General features: G+C 26.8%; 1 protein-coding gene across 12 annotated transcripts in view; it reads left to right on the top strand.

The window, feature by feature from the left end:
* The first annotated feature begins 1,446 nt into the window (after positions 1 to 1,446).
* The window catches only part of LOC148239559 (glutamate receptor ionotropic, kainate 2-like), a 39,193-nt gene continuing 18,134 nt past the window's right edge, over positions 1,447 to 22,505 (top strand). For 5 of the 12 annotated variants that reach the window (XM_088185988.1, XM_088185941.1, XM_088186012.1 and 2 more), the window contains exons 1-7: positions 1,447 to 1,530; positions 3,688 to 3,901; positions 15,104 to 15,250; positions 17,017 to 17,280; positions 18,552 to 18,763; positions 18,825 to 19,019; positions 19,083 to 19,235. In XM_088185988.1, coding sequence (XP_088042114.1) covers positions 3,817 to 3,901; positions 15,104 to 15,250; positions 17,017 to 17,280; positions 18,552 to 18,763; positions 18,825 to 19,019; positions 19,083 to 19,235 — 1,056 coding nt within the window. In that variant the 5' untranslated portion in view covers positions 1,447 to 1,530; positions 3,688 to 3,816. The other 7 variants (XM_088185998.1, XM_088185953.1, XM_088185948.1 and 4 more) reach the window with 6 other exon arrangements.

Raw genomic sequence — 22,505 nt, forward strand, 5'->3', positions numbered from 1 at the left:
CGATAAGGATCTTGGACCCGGAATATCCAGATGGGCATTCTGTGATGGGCCCACCCGGCCAAGGCAAAGCCCTCGGTGGCATACGCGTGTTACTTCCGTCCTTAAAAATGACTAAACATGTCAAATATGCTACACTACAAACGTTTTGATGGTGTTTTGTCACTCCCGACCTTGTAGTTATTCATCAAGCAAATGTCACTTTCTAAAGGCGTATACTTATTTCGTTGTTCATAAAGCGAATTCAACGATTGGCTAGATAAACGCTTCATGATTGTGATTGGTGAGAAAGCTTTGCAGCTCTAAATATTTAAACCCGGACTCCAATGAGGAGAGGGCAGTCACTAGCGGATGCCCGCCCACCCGCGAATAACATACTGTCATGGACGCTCACATCCTGAGAAAGACTCCACCATACAAGCACCGTAGAAGAGATGGATCAACCTCCGCTATATTGTCACTACAAGACCTCTGAGGGTTTTCCACCAACAACATCCTTGCGCCAGCTTCACCACCACTGTTCGGAGAAAACATCTCGCCCATCATAGTCTCTCGCAATTTATAATATTATATAATCTAACAAAATATTACTGGCTTCGAAATCACACCCCTAAAGCTTACTAAACTTTAAAAGATATTCACAAGATATATTTTTCAAATCACTCTCATGACGATATAATTAAAACTACGGTAGTGTTAGCATGTCTTAGAATTTTTTGACCAAAAAATCAATATAGAGGATCAAACTGGCTAACGAATTTATCAGAGATATTGGCAATAACAATTTTTAAAACAAAATTTATGGCAATATAATTAAAACTTTTTTTATATAATTTTCTATTGCAAATTTATTTTACCTCATTGCTTTTTTTTTAATAAATTGAATATAAAAATGTAGAAACAGAACATTTAATTTATTATTTTATTTTATCTGAAAGTCTAAAATTTTAATAAATTTTTTTAGTATATAATTATGCTATATGCTTCAATTTGCATACCTACGTATAATATCGTACATGATTACTAAGTTTGTCTGTATTTCTGATTTAGCATTTATTTTAGAGAATATTTATTTAGTGACATCTATCGGTCTACTTTGAAATTAATAAATTATAAATATTTTAATTTTCGTGTTGGAAATAAATATTAATTACAAAATAAACTATAGCAATTAAATCCAAATTATTTGCAGTACTTTTTCATCCATATTTCTTAGAAATTTTCCTTAATTTGATTTATATAAAAGCTCGTACATACGCAGGAAGTGCAAAATTAGTATTTTAATGGATTCCACGTATTGCCAAGTTATGTAAAATTGCCAATTTCCCTTCGAATTCGTCTTCACTCGGTCCGCTCACTCCTCTCTCTCTCTGTCTGGTAGCAATCTCCGATGCTAAATTGAGTCGAATATTTATAGAACGGCGTCGGACATAGTCCAAGAAAATATTGCTTGACTATAACACACGAGACCAGTGTTGGTATACCATCAGAAAAGCAAACATCTTGCTTTTTGAACGCCAGCATGTCGTCAGTGTAAACAGTTAATTTTAACTCGACGGTTAAAGCGCGGACGTGTGCCGGTTAAATTTTTACAAGCCGCTAAATTATGTATATGCTGTATATTTAAATGTATTTTAAATACAAATATTTGCGCGCAATTAATACGTGCTACGGTTGTTGTGGAAGCGTGCCAATTTGACACGAATTTTATAAATATTTTCTACATGCAACAATAGTGATGGTATTTGATGTGTGTAAAGTTATAAGAATAGTGTGTCAACAACTTCAAAATACCAAAAAGCGTTTGGTTAAAAATAGTGATAATATTAAAAATTGCTTTTATAATATATTATTTAGTTTAATTACACATATGTTACACATTTATAAATAAACGCATACTTGAGTTTTTTAGTATAAAGACAAAATGATGACACATGTTTCAAATGTTATAGGTATTTCCTGACACGATATATAAAAAGAGGATATTTTCTGACGTTATAGAATGAAAATATTTTTTTATAATAAAATAAAACACGCAAAAACTGACGTTAAATATAATGTAAAGTTAATCTATGTATTTTGTAAAATAAAATATGTACATACATAGTATATTGCTAACTAAGATTTTGTTTATGTTAACATATGATAATGTATACAAATTATCTTATCGTTACAAATTTAATTAATAAATATTTTTTGCAAACATATTTATGACAGATTTGTTGTAGTAAATAATCAAATGCTAATGTAGTAAATTCATGTACTAGATTAACATAATATTAGGTAGTTAAAAAAATATTCAAGAATATAATATTATTTAAAACACGATTTACGACGATAAAGCAATTTAAAAATATTAAAAAAAAATAAACAAACCGACTACATTTGAGAGTTAATGATAAGTTAAATTTATAATTGTTCAATTATTATTAGCAAATTATTATATGTTTATTTTACAGTAAATTCCTACTACCAGTGAAGTTATATTTTTACTGACGTTTCAGTGAAATCATACCCAAATACATTTTCAACAGCAATACCGCAACTTAATACACAAAAAATATAATTTGATATGTTTCAATATATGTGTATTTGTATCAAATCATATCGTAAACATTTTTACTTGTAGATATATTAAAGCTATTAAAAAAATCACCTAACGCTAGTATATGCTGTTCTGAAATGTTTATGAAAACTCAAATATATCTAAACAAATTAACTAAACCCAAATTCAGTTAATGAATGTTCTAAAACTAACTATAGTTTTTGAGCTTGTTTTAGCTTAAATCATATTTATTTATTTTAATAAAATAAAAATCAACTCAAATTACTATTGTGATCATTACACCGTCTATTGTCACACACGGTCTGCACTAGCCGTCATAAAAAATGATAAATATATGTATGATACTCTTAGTGTCTAAGCGATTTTTTACTAATGGTCGGGTGTGTGAACTTCAATATAAGCTTTGCATATTTCAGTGGTCATTGTTGACCCTACAATTTTATTAAAAAAAAATTAACCATAATCTGTAATTATAAATGCATTAATAACACCAGATTTTGATCTGAACTTTCAATGAGTATGCTATTTAATAAGGCAAAAATTAAAAATAATATAATGAAACATTTCATTAAACACAAAAATTATAAATATATTAAGAAAATCGCGGTCCACCGATTAGCGACCACTGTGCTAAGTCACTAACATTTTTTGTCATATTTGACATCCTCAAGATCCTTTTGTTAAATTTGTACTATTCATAAAACCAATATTCGGACATAGCATCTCTGGCATGTGACTCATATGCATAACTTCACTATTCGATGTTCAAACCAAAATTTAATGCAAATAATATGTTATCATTTAAAAAAATAATTGAGCGTGACAAAATAGTTTGTTAATACTTGGCTCTCAATCATAAACTATTTTTTTAATATAGCTAATAATTTATATGCCCATTACAGCTAGTAGTATCAATTTGAAAAAAATATGAGCTAAACAGAAATATAAAAATTGTCATCACCTCGTATTTACATTGTTAACAATATTTTACTTACCAAGGAGACTGAAAATTTTATGTACTTTAATAAATGGTATATTGCAAGTCTGTAATAAAAGAAAACTTTATATATAAAAATAACAGTATAATAATATTTACTAATAAATATAATTTTTCATACACACAGAATATCCACAATTAACTAAAGTGATAACAAGTTAAATTAAAAAAGTGACTATATATGTATATATTTAATATATATTACATAAATGACTGTGCGTAATATATAAGCTGTGTAAATCAGTTTAATTCCACGATGGCATCCTGTACATTTTACGCGATTTTCACACTTTTCCTCCTGCTAGGTGTGAATGGTGTGAGAGAGAAAAACTACAATATAGGTGAGTTCAAATTTTTTTTATTACTTTGCTAAATGCTCCTATGACGAGTTTGATCGCTTTTCATACCTGTGTACAAATGTATATAATTATACGTAGGTGTGTATATACATAGGTAACCGCAAAAGTACAAACAGCGCGCTTGTAATATCTTCGAGGCAAAAGTTAAATAGGAAACACGGAAAACCCATTTAGTGCGAAACACCGGGCGGGAAGTAACTTATTTTAAATGAAAAGCAATTACGAACGGACATAAGGGAGTGGGAGTTGCAAAATTTTATGACAGATGACGCTGCTAAAAGGATATCATAATGCGGTGTTAGTGAGAAAACGTTTTGCTGGAGAATTCATTGAAAAATATGCGGGTGTACTAGTTTCCTAATTTTTTGCTATATGCTTTTTTTCTCTGAGTCTAAATAACAAATTACTACGAATAAAAAAAATTAAATAAAATTAAAATGTAGTGATATTAATTAAAAAAGCTTTGAACTCAAATTAGAAATTGTGTTTTTTTATGAAAACCACAAGTAAGGGGTAAAAGTTTCCTTGAGATCTAAAATTTTCCCTAAAAATTACTAATTCAAAGATGTCAGTGTTTTTATTATTTACTAAAAAATTAGAAATATACTAATAAATTAAAAAAATTTGGACACAAATGTTCTATGTTGTGAATTTAAATAATAGTGTATAAAATAAATTCCATTTTTAAGAATTGTGTAAAGATATCTAGATTTTTAATTTTTTTTTTAAAAGAAATTTATTGCCATACTTTTGCTTAATTATTTGCATGTAGTCACTATTTAATTTTAATAAACTATGTTTAATTTTTTCCGTTTTTAAAATTAATTTGGTAAAGAAACTCTACTTGAATTCACACTAAAAACATTTTAGTTAAACCTTAATAGCTTTTGGTAATATAAGAATAGTCATGATGATCATTTTAAATAAATGAAATGAAAAGCTAAGGTGTTCCTCTCACCACAATGTATATTCTCAAATAACGAATTTTTAAATTGTTATTGTCTTATTTTGTCTGAATAGCACTTTTTGTTTAAAAATAATTCACTAAAACTAACTATAAATATAATTATCATAATTAAATTTTTGTGTATGCACAAATAAATTTTAAGATATATTTATATGTATATATGTATATTAAATAAAATGATATACTTAACTTCTAGTGTTTCAAAGAAGTCAAAAAATAATAAAATATTACAGAGCACCAGTTAAATAGTCAAAGAGAATTTTTATTACCTAATCATCATTTATCAATAATTTTATATGAGATAAATAAAGTAACGAATTTTTTAAATATTAAATAATATATACAATCCTTGCAATTAGAAAATCTAGGAAAATCTTTTCTGTAATGATTGATAAAAATAATAATTTTAATATATAATCATTACTAATTCCAATCTCCCAGACACAATATAAATTAAAAAAAAACAAATCGAGATCTTTTAAGATTCAGTCACAGTTTAATTTATCGTTTTTAAATCTAATATAGAATGTTTTTCAAATCAATTTATACAAAAATATTTTTGGTGCTTCTGTTATATTAACATTTATATTACATACTAAAATAAATATTGCACATCAAAGGCGTACGTACGCTACATATAAACCTACCGGCAAGATACCCAAAAACTTAAAAAACATAAGCTGGAAAATTTGCGGCGACTGGGATACTAAGGGTCCGGTCGTAAGAAAATGTGAAATAAAATTTTCCCCGAACGTTCGTGACGCATCGGTACGAATCAGTGAACGTTCGGAGGAAAAGCTCGTGAACGGAAACTCTGCAACGGAGAAGACAAGAACAAAGGACATCAAGCGAGCCAAAAGAGCTAAAATTTTATTATGGTCATAAAAAATAATATTATTATGTAGTCCGGCACAGTGCACCGACAACTGAGCTAAACACACTGGCGTATAAAACATCTATGCGTTGCATAGTGGTATAAAAAATACTGTAAAAATATATTATAGCGTACTATAGATTTTTATACATATTTGAAACTATTTCAATATGGCCTTGGAAAAATCATCAATCCTTTTTTAGGGCGTGAATTTATATGATGATATTTTTAGTGTAATCCGTAGAGATCAAAATTTAACGTATTTTATTTTATATGTGGTTTTTAATTTTTATTACAATATAAGTACAATTAGTAAATCTTGCTTCTTAAAACCTTTTAACTCTGCTTCACAAATGTATATTAATACAATTTTTAAATTGACATTTAATCTCTATTTAAATTTAAAGACTTGATGAGAAAATTCGTACCTTAACTTAATTCTTTGCAAAAGACATTGCCAATTTTTCAGAACATCTATTGTTTTAATTTGGTTAAAACAATTATTAGTATTTTCGCAAAATAATAACAGCCTCACAACAATAGCAAAATAATATTATTATACACAAATCTAGTGCTTGAAATTATTTTATACATATATGTATGTACATAGTATATATATATACAAATTTTCAGTTAGAACTAGTTTATACTCAAACTGTATTTAAAAAATTAAAATAAGACTTAATAATTCATAACCAATGATTAATTCACTGAAATATAATATCAAACGTTTTAAGTAGATTTTTTTCACGTAAAATTGCTAGCTGTGAAAAGAGTGCTTTATTTTTATATGAAAATTGATGAAAGCTTCGTGGCAAAAATAAGTACTAAGCTTCTTATTCATACTAAGAAATACAAATAAAGTAAGAAATCACCTTATCACTTTTTTCAAACTCATTTCAAGAAAGAAAATTACTTTTTTAAGATGATTTCAATAAAAATAATAATATTAAGAATAGCAAAAAATATATACAACAGAATCTTTGGACGAAGCTTAAATAATTATAATTCTTACAAAAAACAAGTGTTCAACAAATTTTATATATTGCAGAATTTTTTTACATGACTGAATAAATTTATTAACAATAAACTTCAATAGAATTTAATGATTAAAAACAACAAGATTTTATGTCTACAACTTTAAAGAGGTACGCTTTTTTAATAATAAATTTATATTATTAATTATGAATAGAACTACTAGCTAATTTATTATTATATACAAGTACTTTTCACTTAACCACGAAGTTTTTTCTTACAACTAGATCATTTTGCGAGGACGTTAATTGTTTTTAGTGCAATTAATAAACGAAAAAAAGAGAAAAATAAAACGAATTACACAATACAAAAATTGAATCAGAAAAATATACGAAAATGATGTACCAAAAAATTGAGGTTTAATAATAAATTATGACATGCATATTAACATTTTAGTCATCATAAAATCAAAAACTTTATTAGGAGTTACAAAGTGTACTTTTAAGGGTAGGGGTCTGTCTTTTAAAGTTAAGTTTCGTTGCATAGCAAACAAAATGTTTATTTTATTCTCTAAAATCTATTCTTTAATGTTTTTTTATGAAACATTTTTTTCGTTCATTTTTAATTTTTATTTAATTAATTTTAATAAAATCTAATCTAGAAACTATCTATGATTAATCAACAGCATGAAAATTATGTATTGAATCAGTAGTAATTCCATTCTTGGTCTAGTTAATTAAAAAATCATAATCAAACTGAGACAGGTTCATTTTAAAACATTTTTAATAGAATGTATTTTTAAAAAACCACCTGAATGTTTCTATAAAAACATTTTTATGCTAAATAAATAGCTTATTACTTATATTTGTTAAAAATTGTGTATGTATTTTTAAAAAAATGTAACAATTAAATAAAATAAAAAAAACCCTAAACTTACTTTATACCTTACACTTAATTAATTTAATTTAATTTAAGAAACAATGCTGCAAAATTGTCAGTTGCAGTTTGCTGCATTCACGTTAAACGTGAATGCAGCAAAATTTGTTCTAAATTATATCCACATAATTTAGACATTGTATCGAATGTAGGAATTTTGCATGCACGTCCCGGATCGCTTTTCAAACCTCAATTAGGGGAAACTGACTCAATATGCGCAGAGCAAATTATCTAAGTAATTACACGACTAGAAATATTACAAACACGTACAATGTACACAAAATTAATATTGTTTATTTTACATTAATTTTACAGTTAAATTAAAAACTGATAATGCGAAGCAGTTGATCCAATCAAAAGTACAGGTATAATGAACACGCTCGATATGCAATCTTTCGTTCTAGCACACAATTTTTCTCAAAAATTAAATATCATCTTATATGAAATTGTTTTATTACTTTATTTATAATAAACCGATCGATTTTCTAGGAGCAACGCAAAAGCCTTTTACTGTTTATATCCTATATTTTGTGATTTTGAGAACGCATATTTTTATATAGTATATTTATATCAAGACGATTCGACGTTTTACACCGATATTTCCAATTCAAGCGTGCGCCTTAAAATACTTTCACTAAAGGGTCGGTAAATATAGCTTCTGAATCGGAAAGCCTTTTTTCGGGAAAAGCTCATTAAGTGTACCTGTACTTTGCAGGCATTGAATTTACGTTATATACAGAGGGCACACGTGTAAAACTCGACGTGAATTACGAGCCTGATAACTTGATTAAATTTACATTACGGCCATGGGTCACTGGGAATTAAATCCGTGGGCCATATTTTCAGCGCTGGCGGATAAGCCCGATTTACAGCGTTGGTGAATGCGAGCTATTAATTTACGAGATTTTTTTATATAGCCGTGATTTAAGAGCTCAACGTGAATAGTGTTTGGTATGAAATGGCGCAAGAGGTTCCTGTATTTATTTATAAAATATTTTAATCAATATTGTATGCTCTGGGAGAAAAAAATGCATATTTTAAATCGAAACCTATATTTTTTAAGTGTAACATATATAAAAAATCAATAGGATAAATTACCTACGATATTTGCGTTAAAATAAAAAAAAAAGTAAAAATGACATATGATCGCATAAACAGAAAAAAATGTTTCTACTGACAAGTTCTTGTGAAAAATACCATAATTGCTAAAAAATAAGTTCTCTAATAATATATACCACAGGTAAAAGTTGAAAACAATACTATAATTAAAATCAATATAGAAAATATTTTACATGCGATTCAGCGCTTTCTATAAATCCTATATATTGACAGAAAATTATACCAAAAAATGCATAAAATAATCATACTAAAAGTTCTACGTAAAAACATTGGTAATAAAAAATCATATGGACTAGATAACAGTACAGCCAGAATCTGTGTAAGAAGATAACATTTCAATCAATACTCGTTTAATTAGTCTATTATTTTTTGCTTAGTTAATCTTATTGTGCTTAAAATAATTTCTCAGTAGAAAATTATTAGGAAACAATTTTGTATTTATGATAAGCATTTAAAATTACACATTTCCGCTAATTTTAATATAAAAAAATTACAAAAATATTAATACTAGGCATAGAAAAAGCATTAGACACTTTGGCATGAAATCTTAATCCATAAATTAGTTACAAAGCCCTTGATTAGCATATACACATAATATGATCATATCTAAATGGTCCAGGCTATTTAATTTTTAAGCTGTTCCTCTTCATATGTATGTTTTTAAAAATATTAACTTATTAATGTACGCTAATGGCAAAACCGTTATTTCTAGTTTTTACTGTCTTAAACCAATTCTATTTAAGTTAAAACCTTAACAATTATTTTATTAAATATAAAATTGATAGAAAACTAAAGAAATATGTTTGACAAAAGGCAGACAAACCTTGCCTCTACTTTTTAAAAGTGAAAAAGGAAACTGCACTAAATAGAGAACATGCATCAAATACTTTTGTATACATCAGGACTTGAACTTTAAATTTACCAAAAATATTATGGTACTCAGGTTCAAATTGCGGTCTTAAAACCAATTTACAGAAGCGTTTAAAATATGTGTATAAAAACTTTAAATTATACTAGTACCAACATACACGTTTTTCTATACTCCCAAGTTTTTCAGAAAAAATCGATTTAAATGATACATTTTTTTTTAATTTTATAGTAGATTTTTATACCAACAATGCAAAAACATCTAATAAAAATACAAAAAATACTATTTAAATATTAGGTGAGACAATGATAACTTCAAAATCAATGACAAAACTATGTCAAAATAAATTTAAGTTTAAGCATATGCCTAAAATCTAAAATGTCTTGTTTTAGAGAATTTTTTTTTTGTTCTAGGACTTTATTTAAAAATGTATTGTTATAAATAGTTTTAATAATTTAAATAATTAATTTGTGTCCTTTTTATTTTATCTTGTATAGGGTTTCGTATTTTTCCCTTATTTATCTTTTGCTTTTAATACAATAAGTATTATTTCAACATTTAATTTTTTCTTGTAAACTAGAAAATATGTTTCAATTAGATCGTACTTAATTTTAAAGTATGTTTTGTAATAAAAAAATAAAAAAATATAGTAAAATGGTTTTATCCTATTTTAATAACAAATAAAAAAGGTTTATAGAAAATAAATATTCATCATAGAAGAATCTATACATATACAATATTATTTCAGTAATAATTTCATAGTATAATTTTGGAAAATACAGTATGAACTAGAATGTTAAGTGAATATTGGGCATATTAAATTTGCAAATATAAAAATTTTGATCACAAAAATTTCACACAGCGAAAATTGCAAACAACAAAAATTTCTAACATTTCCACAAAAAAATCGGCATATTAATAAAATAATATTGAAATGGAATATATTTAAGATTATGTTAATATATATAAAAATTAAATGAAATTTAATATTTGTCACAATCGTCAATATAATTTTAAATTAAAAAAATAATAAATACAAAAACTTCATTATTAGTAAATTAGTAATGTTATTGTCAAATATTTTTGTAACATGCTTTTTTTATTTAATTTTTTTTGCCATTTGTGAAATATTTTGACATTAAATATAGTCTAATTTGTTAATTGTATATTGCCATATGCTTAAATATATATATATATATATATATATATATATATATATATATATATATATATATATATATATATATATATATATATATATATATATATATATATATATATATATATATATATATATATATATATATATATATATATATATATATATATATATATATATATATATATATATATATATATATATATATATATATATAATATATAAGCAAATTAACTTAAATACATATTAACTTAGATATCCTTAGTACAAGCAAACTCTATGATAAAATAATAAATTAAATTAAAGATTACTTTGATAAAGCTTTAAAAAAAATTCCTCCAGTAACAAGTAATGAACTAGAAAATATTATTCATCGTCCTTGAAAGTCGATAAATAATATATTGATTTATTAATAATATTTTACAGGTAAAATATTATTAATATGTTGTGAACAATTTGTATTTAGATGTACTCATTCTTCCACGGAACAATTAAATAAAGTTGTGAAATATATTAAGGGAGGCTTTGAGAAAAAATTAATAAAAGAACAGTTTTCTTAGGCATTTCTAAGGATTTTAATCGCGTTTGTATTACACGCAGGTATTATATTAAAATAATTACATACAAATTTCCAGTAATTTTATATAAGAAAATAAACTAAAAAATATTTGTCAACATCCAGGACATTATTTTCTGGCATCCTCCAAAGCGCAATTTTAGAACCCTTGCTATTCATAATATTTACGAGTAATAAAACTTAACCGCACAGAAATGACAATAAATTTATTTTCGCCGATAATACGGCCGTCTATAGACTTATAATTAATAGACTTCAAAACAGAATACCAATTATTAAAAAATGGTTTGACAAATGGCAAGTCATTATGAATTGCACTAAAAATGTCGCAGTTATGTTTTCTTAAATTAGCAATAAATAAAAAAAATTAAAAAAAAATGTAAATGGCGAAATACGGCAAAGTACACAGGTTTCACTTTAGATCCTAAACTTTAATGAAAATCTCATGTAGATAAACTAATTATTAAAATTTAAATAACCAGAGCAAAACTACAACTCTTTTTTGCGGCAAAAGTGAGTTTAATATCATTAATAATGGTAAGAAAATTTTCTTAACATAAAGTATATTAATATTAAATTTAAATATTATTTTTTACTAATGTGCGGAATTTTTTATTCATATATGTTTATAAATTTTTACTGTATGGAATTTTAAAGTTCGCAATTTGCAGAACATATATTTATTTTGATGTCTTTGAATAAAAAAAGGATACCGAATATTACCATTTTTAAAACAAAAAATAAATAAATAGATAATACTTATTGTAAAATATATATTTGGATTTTGTCTACTGTAAAAAACTAGAACACATTTTTACTAGATGTCTTTAAGAAAATAAATAGTTTCTGAATATTAGCATTGAAGAAATAAATAAAGCTCATTGCTCACTTCTTTTGACAGTATAGATCAATACATGGAAATATTTTATATTATAAAATCGGGTTTTATCATAAAAAATCTGTTGCGGCTCTTCCATTACCGCAACGAAGCTACTTTAGTTTGAGTTACGAGTCGAACGTAGGGTGAATTTTTCTTGTTTCTCCCTTACTTTGTTTTTAAATTTATGATAACATTTTTTACTTACTTATCGAGTGGCTTTTAACGTTCACGAGATTTACACAACGTGGGTATTATCCTAATGTATAAAAATATTTTTATTAGTAGATAATTTCGATCTTACGTCAAAAACTAATCCTAAATAAAAATAATATTATTATACGATTGCATATTTTAAACTGCAAATTACATATAAATTTAATCAATGCAATCAAAAAATATTTTTTATAAATATACCTCGTATCAATAAATGTCAATATGTTTAAGTTTCTAAAAATCAACATGTAAGCCATAATACGTACTAAATGTCATTATTTATACATTATACTATTTTTTTATATGTGGCTACTATTTGTAATTTGGTCGATACGGCCAATTTTTACGACTAAGAAAATCCTGCTTGTAAAATGTAAAGCACCGCCGACGACATGGGTTATAAACACAACAACGCAAACCATATTCAATACTATCTCTGCGAAAACAATAAAGCGTAATGATATCGTAAACTGATGGCTAGAAAATAGGCCACAAAGGACTTGATCCGCTGTAAAGTTTTCTTATCTCTGTTTATGGCCTAATGGCGTCCGGGCTGACGAAAATTATTCTCCAAGCTTGGAAAATTGAAATTTCGTAAATTTTCGAGTTCTAGTGAAAATAAAGCCAAGGGAATAGTTTTGCAAGGAACGATGAAAGTGTGGCAGGTGAGAATTTTTCCAGTTAGTGTTCGGAAAAACTTTCATTGCGCTTGCTCTCTGGAGTTATACTGTATGCGGAAAGGATAGAAGAAAAAGCGAACTAATTTTTAATAATTCAAAAATTTTCTTCAACGTTTATTTATGGTATATAAGATTGATTAATATATTTCATTTATATTTTTATTAATTTCTAACTAGTTATGATTCGAGTAATAAAATATTTTCTAATTAAGATATCATCTTGCTATGAAAATTATTTCTAAAACAATATATTCAGCTAATTTTTTATAGTACAATTTCTTCTAAAATCATTAATTTGTAATTCGATTCATAGTGAAATTAATTAAAATTTGTACATTAATTATCAACACAGCTTAACCTTCTTAAAGGTTGCTTTTTGACGGCTTCACCACCAAACGAATAAGTTGATTAGAACTTATTAAGAATAATTTTAATGTTTTCTTGCACCAATTGCTTCAATAAAATACAGTCTGTTATCAAGTCCAGCTTCTGTAATTTAAACAGAATTATTTGTTTTGCCTGTCTTTATTGACCAATTTCAGATGCTAAATTGCAAGCTCTCTTATTATTCAGTCCAATTAATTGCAGTAGATATATATTTTAATAATTTTATCAGCGGATAATACCAGCGCTGGACCAGCAAAAAAAATTTTTTTGTAAGTTTTCAAACTACATATAAATAATATTTTTTAGTAAGAATAATATGTATAAATAGAGAGCGCTGCTTGATGACCCTGGGGCAACTGTTGCTATTCCTGGCGCCTGACGAAAGGAAGGGGGTTTTCAGAAGCACTAACAATGATCTAACAATATACATATTTTTAAGTCATATTACATTTTTTATTTCTCAAAAAGTTTATTATGCTTCTGATGAACATTAAAATATATAAGTTTGGCAAACGGTCGCCATAAAACTTATCTCACAGATTAATTAGTACTTTTTAAACGTAATAGTTAATTTTAAGCAATTTTATAATAATAAATAATTAATTGCAATAAAATAAAATGTAGTAAAATGACAAAGCTAATAACCAAAGCTTACACATTAGTACATACAATATTAACTACTATAAAAATATATCTTCATAGCATACATTAATATTTAATTTCTAAAAACACTAAGAACCATTAAACTTAAAGAGCACATTTGTGCATTATTTTTAAATCCTTTTACAGTGAAATAAAATCGCTTTAAAAAAATACACTAATAGCCGAAATTCCATAAATTACTCATTTTAGCTGTGGACTTTATGGCTGGAATTGCACTTTTTCAAATCAATACAAATAATAATTAATTGTACGTTTTTCTAAGCTACTTTATAATGGCAATATTTTTAATATACCAAATCTTATTTTTTTTAGAATATGGAATATTTAAAAGAAAGATTAATACTGATCTAAATTTCAAAACAAATAATTGTTTATTATTTTTTAATTTAAATTAATAGTCACGATACTTTTTAATATATTTTCATAACAATTTCATGTGTATGAATATGTCATTATTAAAAAAAAAAATATTTTCTTATATGAATATTTCAATATTTTCTTTTTTACTATTTCGATATTCTAATATTTAAAAACTAAATGTCTATACTTAGTTATAGTTTTTATTTAATGATTGAGTTAATTTGAAATTAAATAACATATAAAACTATAACATATTAACCCTTCGCTTAATGGTGTTGCAAATTTGCAACATACCCCAAACCTTAATGATATTTTCATATGACTTTATAATTTTTTTATTTTCCTAATATTTCATATTTGCAACATACTGTTTGCATTGATATTTTTTTTATGATTTTTTCATATTATATTGAGTTATATTTTTTTCAACAATAGAGATCATCAATAAGTGAAGGGTTAACAATCAAGAAATTTAATTATATTTTTTTTAATAAATATTTAATAATTTATTTTTTTATTGTTTTAGGAGCGATTTTCGACGAGTCCAACTATGATTCACAAATGGCGTTTAAATATGCCATAGATAGGATCAACATGCACAGCCCGAAGATAAAATTCACACCAATAATTAAAATCGTGCCAGAGACTGACAGCTTTACTACAGGAAAAGAAGGTGAAGATTTTTCCAAAATAAATTTAATTTACACAAAATTGAATCAGTTAAAAATGACACAGTTGCTCGTAATTTATAGCTGACTATACTATAAATAATATATAAATTATTGATAACAATTAGCACAATAGATAAGTAGATTTAAATATTTGATCTGTACACTCGATATTGCTCCTGTATTTATAAGATCAATTCTGTAATTGGGATCAATAGAGAAAAGCGGTAATAAATAGTTTAATCGAGAATAAGCTCTCCTTTTATATGGGTTTTTATTTAAGCTTTTAGTGATACAAAACAATGAAATCATTATGTTAAAAGAATATTTATTAATAAAGTATGTTTTATATTATTTCTTTTCAGTGTGTTTTTATATTAATTAATATATGAACAATATTAAAAAAAATTAATTCAGCAGATTATTTTACGCTCTAAATAACATTGAATAATATTTTAACCGATCCGATACGAATTCCAATGTTTCAAACCCATTACAAAGGCAATAAGTAATAAAAACCGTTAACGTGTATGTGTGCCGTAATAACGTAAAAGAATAACATTGCGGCGTTTTCTTTACAGGACCGAGATCAAACACATTACACGCTTCGAGGGTTAATTAAAATATTTTTTCTCTCTCTTTCCCCGGCTATAGGGTGGCTTTAACATTAATTGGGGGTCGTTTTCTTTGTTTGGCTGCAAAAAAAGATGGAAAACCATTAAACCGAGAAAAGAAACGTGCGACATTGTAATTTTTTCGCAAAATCGCACACAGTGTGTATCGACTTATGGTGTGTAATTATGGCGCAACTTTCGAACGACGCCATAAACGCCATAAAAAGTGAAATATACTAGGAGAAGTAAAAATTAAAACGGTCATAAAAACAATGCGAACAAACATCTGGTCGTTACCGTTTTGTGCGTACTCATACTAGTACATAAAACATTTTTTTTAATTGAAACATGCCATGTTAAATGTCTACGTTTTGTGCATGTGCAATTTTTATGATTAAAACTTATAGTTTAAAACATAAATAAAAAATATATGAAATATAAAAATTTTCGAGACTGCAATGCAGATGACATAGATATTGTAGCAAGGTCAAAAGTCTAATATAACAATAATTTTAAAATTTCATCGTTATATTTGTTTCGAATAAATATTACCGAATCGATATGAACTTTTTGACAGCGTTTTTAATAATCTAATTTCCGTTTATCCCATATTTTTCCTACAGAAAATTCACATTTTGAATTAGATTGAAAGCAAATGTTGCAAATTACGTCGTTAGTATCATTGCGATAAATAAAAATATCTCTGATCATTTTGAAATAACAATGATATTTCGGTTGCAATTGCTTTAATGAACCATTTAAGTTCGAATTCATTACAACTATTTGTAACATCTTGAAGAACTAGACAGACAGATTTATTTCGTGATCGTTTTAAATGATATATATAATAAAAGTTTTGTTTGCGGTGAAAAATGCTCATGGTGGTCAATTCTTGTGACTAATATGACGATTTATTTCAAGTATATGTCCTTAAATATCCCAATCTATATATACTGATTTTATCGTCTAATTATTTTTTTAAAAGTATGGAATTTGATCGTCACATGGCAAAATATTTATATATAAATTTAGTTTGATCCAGTTAAGATTCGTAATTAATACTTCATATCGAGCTAAATTAAATTTTGAATATCCTATCACGACTTGAACTACATAATACCACTACAATTAAAATGATTTATCCTCTGTGCTTTCAGCTTGCGAACTTATAGCCACAGGAGTGGTGGCGATCTTCGGCCCCGAGTCCGTCGATTCTAGGGGTATCGTCCAGTCGATCTGCGAAACTTTCGAGATACCCCACGTGGAGACTCTGTGGCTACCCGACGCTCCGGACAACACCATCAAGAGGGAAATGTCGATAAACTTTCATCCGGAAGAGAAGGAGCTATCAAGGGCTTACGCGGAACTGGTCAACGACTACGATTGGCTCAGCTACACTATCCTGTACGAGGAAGATGAAGGTAATTTGCGTTATTAATTTCGGTCGAAAACAATAAAGACAGTGTTGTTGAGTTGGGGGATGGAAAAAATCTGCTAATGACCGGAGGAAAGTTGGCTTGCGAAGAAAAACTGCAAGCTCCCTTAGAGGGCGGGGAAAGATTAATTGCTTAGGGAACTAATCGCCCGCGAACGGACGATGTGATTAACAATGATTAAGAACAAATAATAAAAATGTGGGATAGTTGTAATTAAGTATTTGGATAAGAAACAGATCTTGCTTATATCTAATTGGCAAATAATAAAAAAAAACTATCTGTAAGAAAAGACATTATCTATCAAGGCCATATAAATTCAGAAATTGAAAGTTTCATTAAGGTTTAAATGCTATTTTTTATAGCTTTAAAAAAAACTTTAAGCTTATTGATTTATATTAGAATACATGCTTAAGCTCTGGTTCTAACATATAAGAAAAATGCGAAATAATTTTTTATAAATTTTAATTAATTTATAATATGTTATTTTTTTATCTATCCAGGTTAAAAAAGTAATAATAAATAGCTTTACATACACACATCGTTCCATAAAAAAACTTCAGACTCCGACACAAAAATAAAAAAAAAACATGTTACGTCGCTCCAAACAAAACTTTTACACGGAAAGTTTCGAATGTGCCGTATCATTAGTTTAAATTTATATAACAAGAACACCCTTTATGTTGCTTTTTATTTTTTTTTCGCATGTACTATGTACTTCAGGAATTTTATACCCATCCAAAAAACCGTTCCATGACGTGTCATTAATTAACGAGCACGTCAGTGAAGTCAGTAAAGCTCTACAGTCAATTTCACCGAACGCTGTATAGCGAATTGAATTGCAATCAGAATTAATTAGTTCCCATCAAATGCGACTCTACATAGGGCATGTATAGAGAATGATTTTTTTATTATGAATATGAAAATTGCAATGGCTTTTATATGCAAAATAGACGTAGGATCGCGTTATATCCCTAGAGAGCTGATTTATATTTTGCATTAAAAAAACTATGCATACATAAAACTTACCATAAAAAATTGTAATTAATATATGAATATCTATAGTTTAATTACGTATATGGCTTTTTAGGAGAATTGATTAATTATGAGTGCTTAAAATTTAATACATATTTCATATTTTTATAACTGAGTTAAGAATATTTTTGTAGGGAATGAGAGAACAGTTTCATTTTAAATTTATTAATACATATATTAGAATAGTAGATTTTAATTAATATAATTGTACGCTTTTTTTACAGGTCTTATTCGCCTACAAGCTATTTTGAAGAGACACGGTCCAGATCATCATCCCATCACTCTCCGTCAACTCGATCCAGGAGGTGATAATAGACAGATATTTAAATCTGTCAAAAACTCTGGAGAGACTCATATTATTATAGACTGTAAGCCTGAAAATGTCTTACAATATCTGAGGCAGGCGAACGAAGTTAAACTAATGGGAGATTATCAGGTATATTATTTTCATGTAAGTAATCAAGTAAGTGTTGTTAAAACATATGTATTTATTTCAGAGTTACATCTTAACAAACTTAGACACGCACATCATCGACTTGGCTGAGTTTAAATTCGGAAGGACGAATGTAACTTGCGTGAGGATGGTAGATCCTTCAAATTCAGAAGTATTGAATGCAGTTCACGATTGGGAAGAAGGAGAAAGACTGAAGCCTTGGAATCAACAAATGCATGTTAGAGCTAGTTCTGTTAAGGTTAGTTCAACAGATTTGATTTAATCTGTAATGAGTAATTTTTAAGCTACTTGTCTATTGCAGCTGAAAGCAGCTTTGATGAACGATGCTGTGAAACACTTTGCTTGGTCTATCATTGGTTTATCAGAGACAGACAAAATCATCCCTACGCCTATGATGTGCGATCAGAAAAACTCTTGGAAGCATGGTTTAGGAGTAGCTAATTTTATGAAGATGGTAATTATTTATTTTTTTATTACCGGTAATGCCGCTATAAAGATACTTGTTAAAAAGCTTTCAATGCTTTTTAATGGGCTGAAAAATATTTTCTCGTTTCTGTTTCAATAATATATAACAGGACCTACGAATAAACATTGATAAAATACAATTTATATTAATAAGCAAATTCCCTGTGGGTCCGATAAGCTAAAAATTAGACTAATGTATATTTAAAAGGGTGAAGTATTTCAAATATTTGGGTAGTTGGATAAACGCCCAAATTTACCTTGAAGAGATTAAAGTCCGCACTGAAATTGCTATTTTCTAATCTTGTCACACAAACAAGCACTTACATTTTCAGACCAGAATTAAATTATATAAAGAATATATTTCATGTTGCAAAAAGATGTTTAAATATTTAGGAATCTGTATATTTTTATCGCAAGAACGATACATTAAGTTTTTACATCAATATTTATCAAATTAAACTGTTTTTGTCACCTGGCAATACAGCGTATGTTCGCTCGTGACGTAATAGCCATTGGCAAATTGGTAGTTAGCTGTTAATCTCATGGAATAATAAATGGCCGTCTGGCCCGTCGGGATATCAACCGGCAACAATCAATTTATTGTCACTGAAAGCTAAAACTCCAGGTGTGAAACAAAATTCGCACAGTGTGTATAATAAATTTATAGAATATATCCATTAATATTAAAAAAATAATATGGTTATACAACCATTATAAAAGGACGTTATTGATGGTTTTAGACTGATTCAATATTTTTCCAGAGTGCACTTATCTCTTGAGAGATGACCTTTTAAGATTGTGAACGCGAGACTTGTATAGTTGTATAACAAAAATAATGGCTGTTTGGTCGAAATTCAATGAATTTTCTATCTCCAGGTTTTCTTCTGGGAGTTGCTATATATTTTCACGTTTATCTTTATCAAAGTAAAAGTAAAAATAAATATTAATATATAACTATATATTTATATTTACCAATAAATAATGCGAATGAAATACGAAGAAAATTTATATATTAATAATTTATTCGCTTCAATATTATTAAGAACAGCGCTTTTAAATATATTTTTTTTTTAAATATAATGCAATATGATCTATACTCGAAAATTATTACAGTAGAATTTAACTGTTAAAATTATAATATAAACATTATTAAACCATACTTTCGATGAAGACTTCAAAATTAAAAATGCATTTGCTAGTAATAATAGAGAATCAATTTAAATTGTAATTAATTTAAACTTCAAACATAATATTTAATATACTGCTGCTGTTTTTTTTTCTCTTAGCAACAAATAAACAAAAGAAAAAAATCTGAAAAATATTTACTCCATACTTTTCAAATAGTATTTAGTTAGCTGTTCACCATTGTTATTCACACAACACCAATGGTTCTCAACACATTTTTAATGACACGTATTTATTATTACTTTGATACATTAAACACTAAATATATGTATAAAGTTTATTACAATTACTTTTAAGTATGTATTGAAAAATTTCCTTAATGTTTTCCTTTTGCCAAATAATTATATATTCACTATCGATTTTATTATTTCTCTATTTGCACAGTCGGCCGTATTAAAAACAGGTATTTGATTTAATTTTAAAATACGTTTGTTATTTTAAAAACAAATCATTTTATATAGTTGTCAGTAAAAATTAGGAGAAAAATGGGTTTAAAAATGAATCGATGGATAAACAGACCTTAAGCAGATATTTTATTAATAAGTCAATTATAAATAAATGACTAAATTTTAGGCTGTAAGTTACTGAGTAACATATGAAATAAAATACTAATAATTTTATCATAAAGTAATTTAAAAAGGCTTCAGAAAATACAAATTTTATTGGGCACGTATTATTATGATATATATTGCGCCGTGCTGCAATGGTAAAACCAGTTTGGGAATGAGATACATGCTTTTACTTATTTTAAAAAATACGGTCAAAAAAATATGACCGTTCTGTTGTAAGTCAAAAATTTTAATTTATAAAAAATTTACTAAAAAAATTGTTTTCACAAAAATTTATTGACCGTAAAAAATGCAAGCTTTAAAATTTTTAGACCGTTAATTTTCAGTCAATAATTTAATGACCAACTAGAAAATATCTGTAAAATAATTTTTTGACAAAAATTTATTCAACTCAAAAAATTTGTAAATTTACACTTCTCTGGTCGAAAATTTTTGATCCAAAAAAACCCTAATAAAATATTTATACTTTATTTATTTAATATAAAATACAATAATTAAGGCAAAAATATTTCGACTATCAAAAAATGTCAGTTAAATTAAATTATATATCAGTTAAACGGCCAGTCTTATCCATCATATTATTTTAAAAAGGCGGCTATTTAAAACATTAAAAAATTGTTGCTTTGTAAAAAAAATAAATAACAAATTAAAGAGAGCAAAAATATATTTTTTTAATTGTTATTTAAAAGAGTAAGGAGGGAAAAATGTTTTATAGTATATATAAAAATTAGCAATTTTATATAATATAAAGAAAGCTACCCGATTTTCGGGAAAAGTTCAAGTTTATGAAAAGTTTTAAAATGTGAAATTTGATGAATTATTAATTTTAAAACTAATAATTTAACGTGCTTTTAATTCGCGATTATTTTATCAACGTATATGATTTGGGGCGGAACCTTACTCTTTGGCATAAATACCAGCGTAATAATATTTTAAAAATGCACCATTTAGTACATATTTGAAACGTTCAGCACTGACCCTTGTCTTTGTTAAAGTAAGGTCCACAGCTTTTTTTTTCATTTTTTGAAAATATTAATGGACCGATAATATATGTCTGTTATTATTTTTTCTATAAAATAATATTTAATACATATTTTTTTATTGACTTTAAAACTTCATACTACATAACTAACGCATTGTCATTGGTATACACTATACTACATATGTACATTGTATATATGTTATTTTAAACAAATTCTGATATGCAAATGATAATTATACATATATAGTAGTTTAGCTGAATATTGAAGCACGTTAAGTCTACCAAAGTATCACCAATTACACACAACTCTACCCGATGTATAGTTTGCTGCCGTAGAACAATTCACGAACCGGTTTGTGTGTCTATGCCGGTGAAATAATGCGACGGGGATTTTCCGGGAAACATACATAATTTGCATAAAACGCATCACAACATGAATTCCAATGGTCCGGCGAAAGACTAGCAGGCTTTGAATAATTTATATCCATAGTAGCGAAATACTCCTAATTCTGGATTAGTAATA

Source organism: Plectrocnemia conspersa, unplaced genomic scaffold (genome assembly GCF_051122295.1).
Source record: "Plectrocnemia conspersa isolate PC_06_02 unplaced genomic scaffold, ASM5112229v1 ptg000001l, whole genome shotgun sequence".
NCBI classification, from domain to species: Eukaryota; Metazoa; Arthropoda; class Insecta; order Trichoptera; family Polycentropodidae; genus Plectrocnemia; species Plectrocnemia conspersa.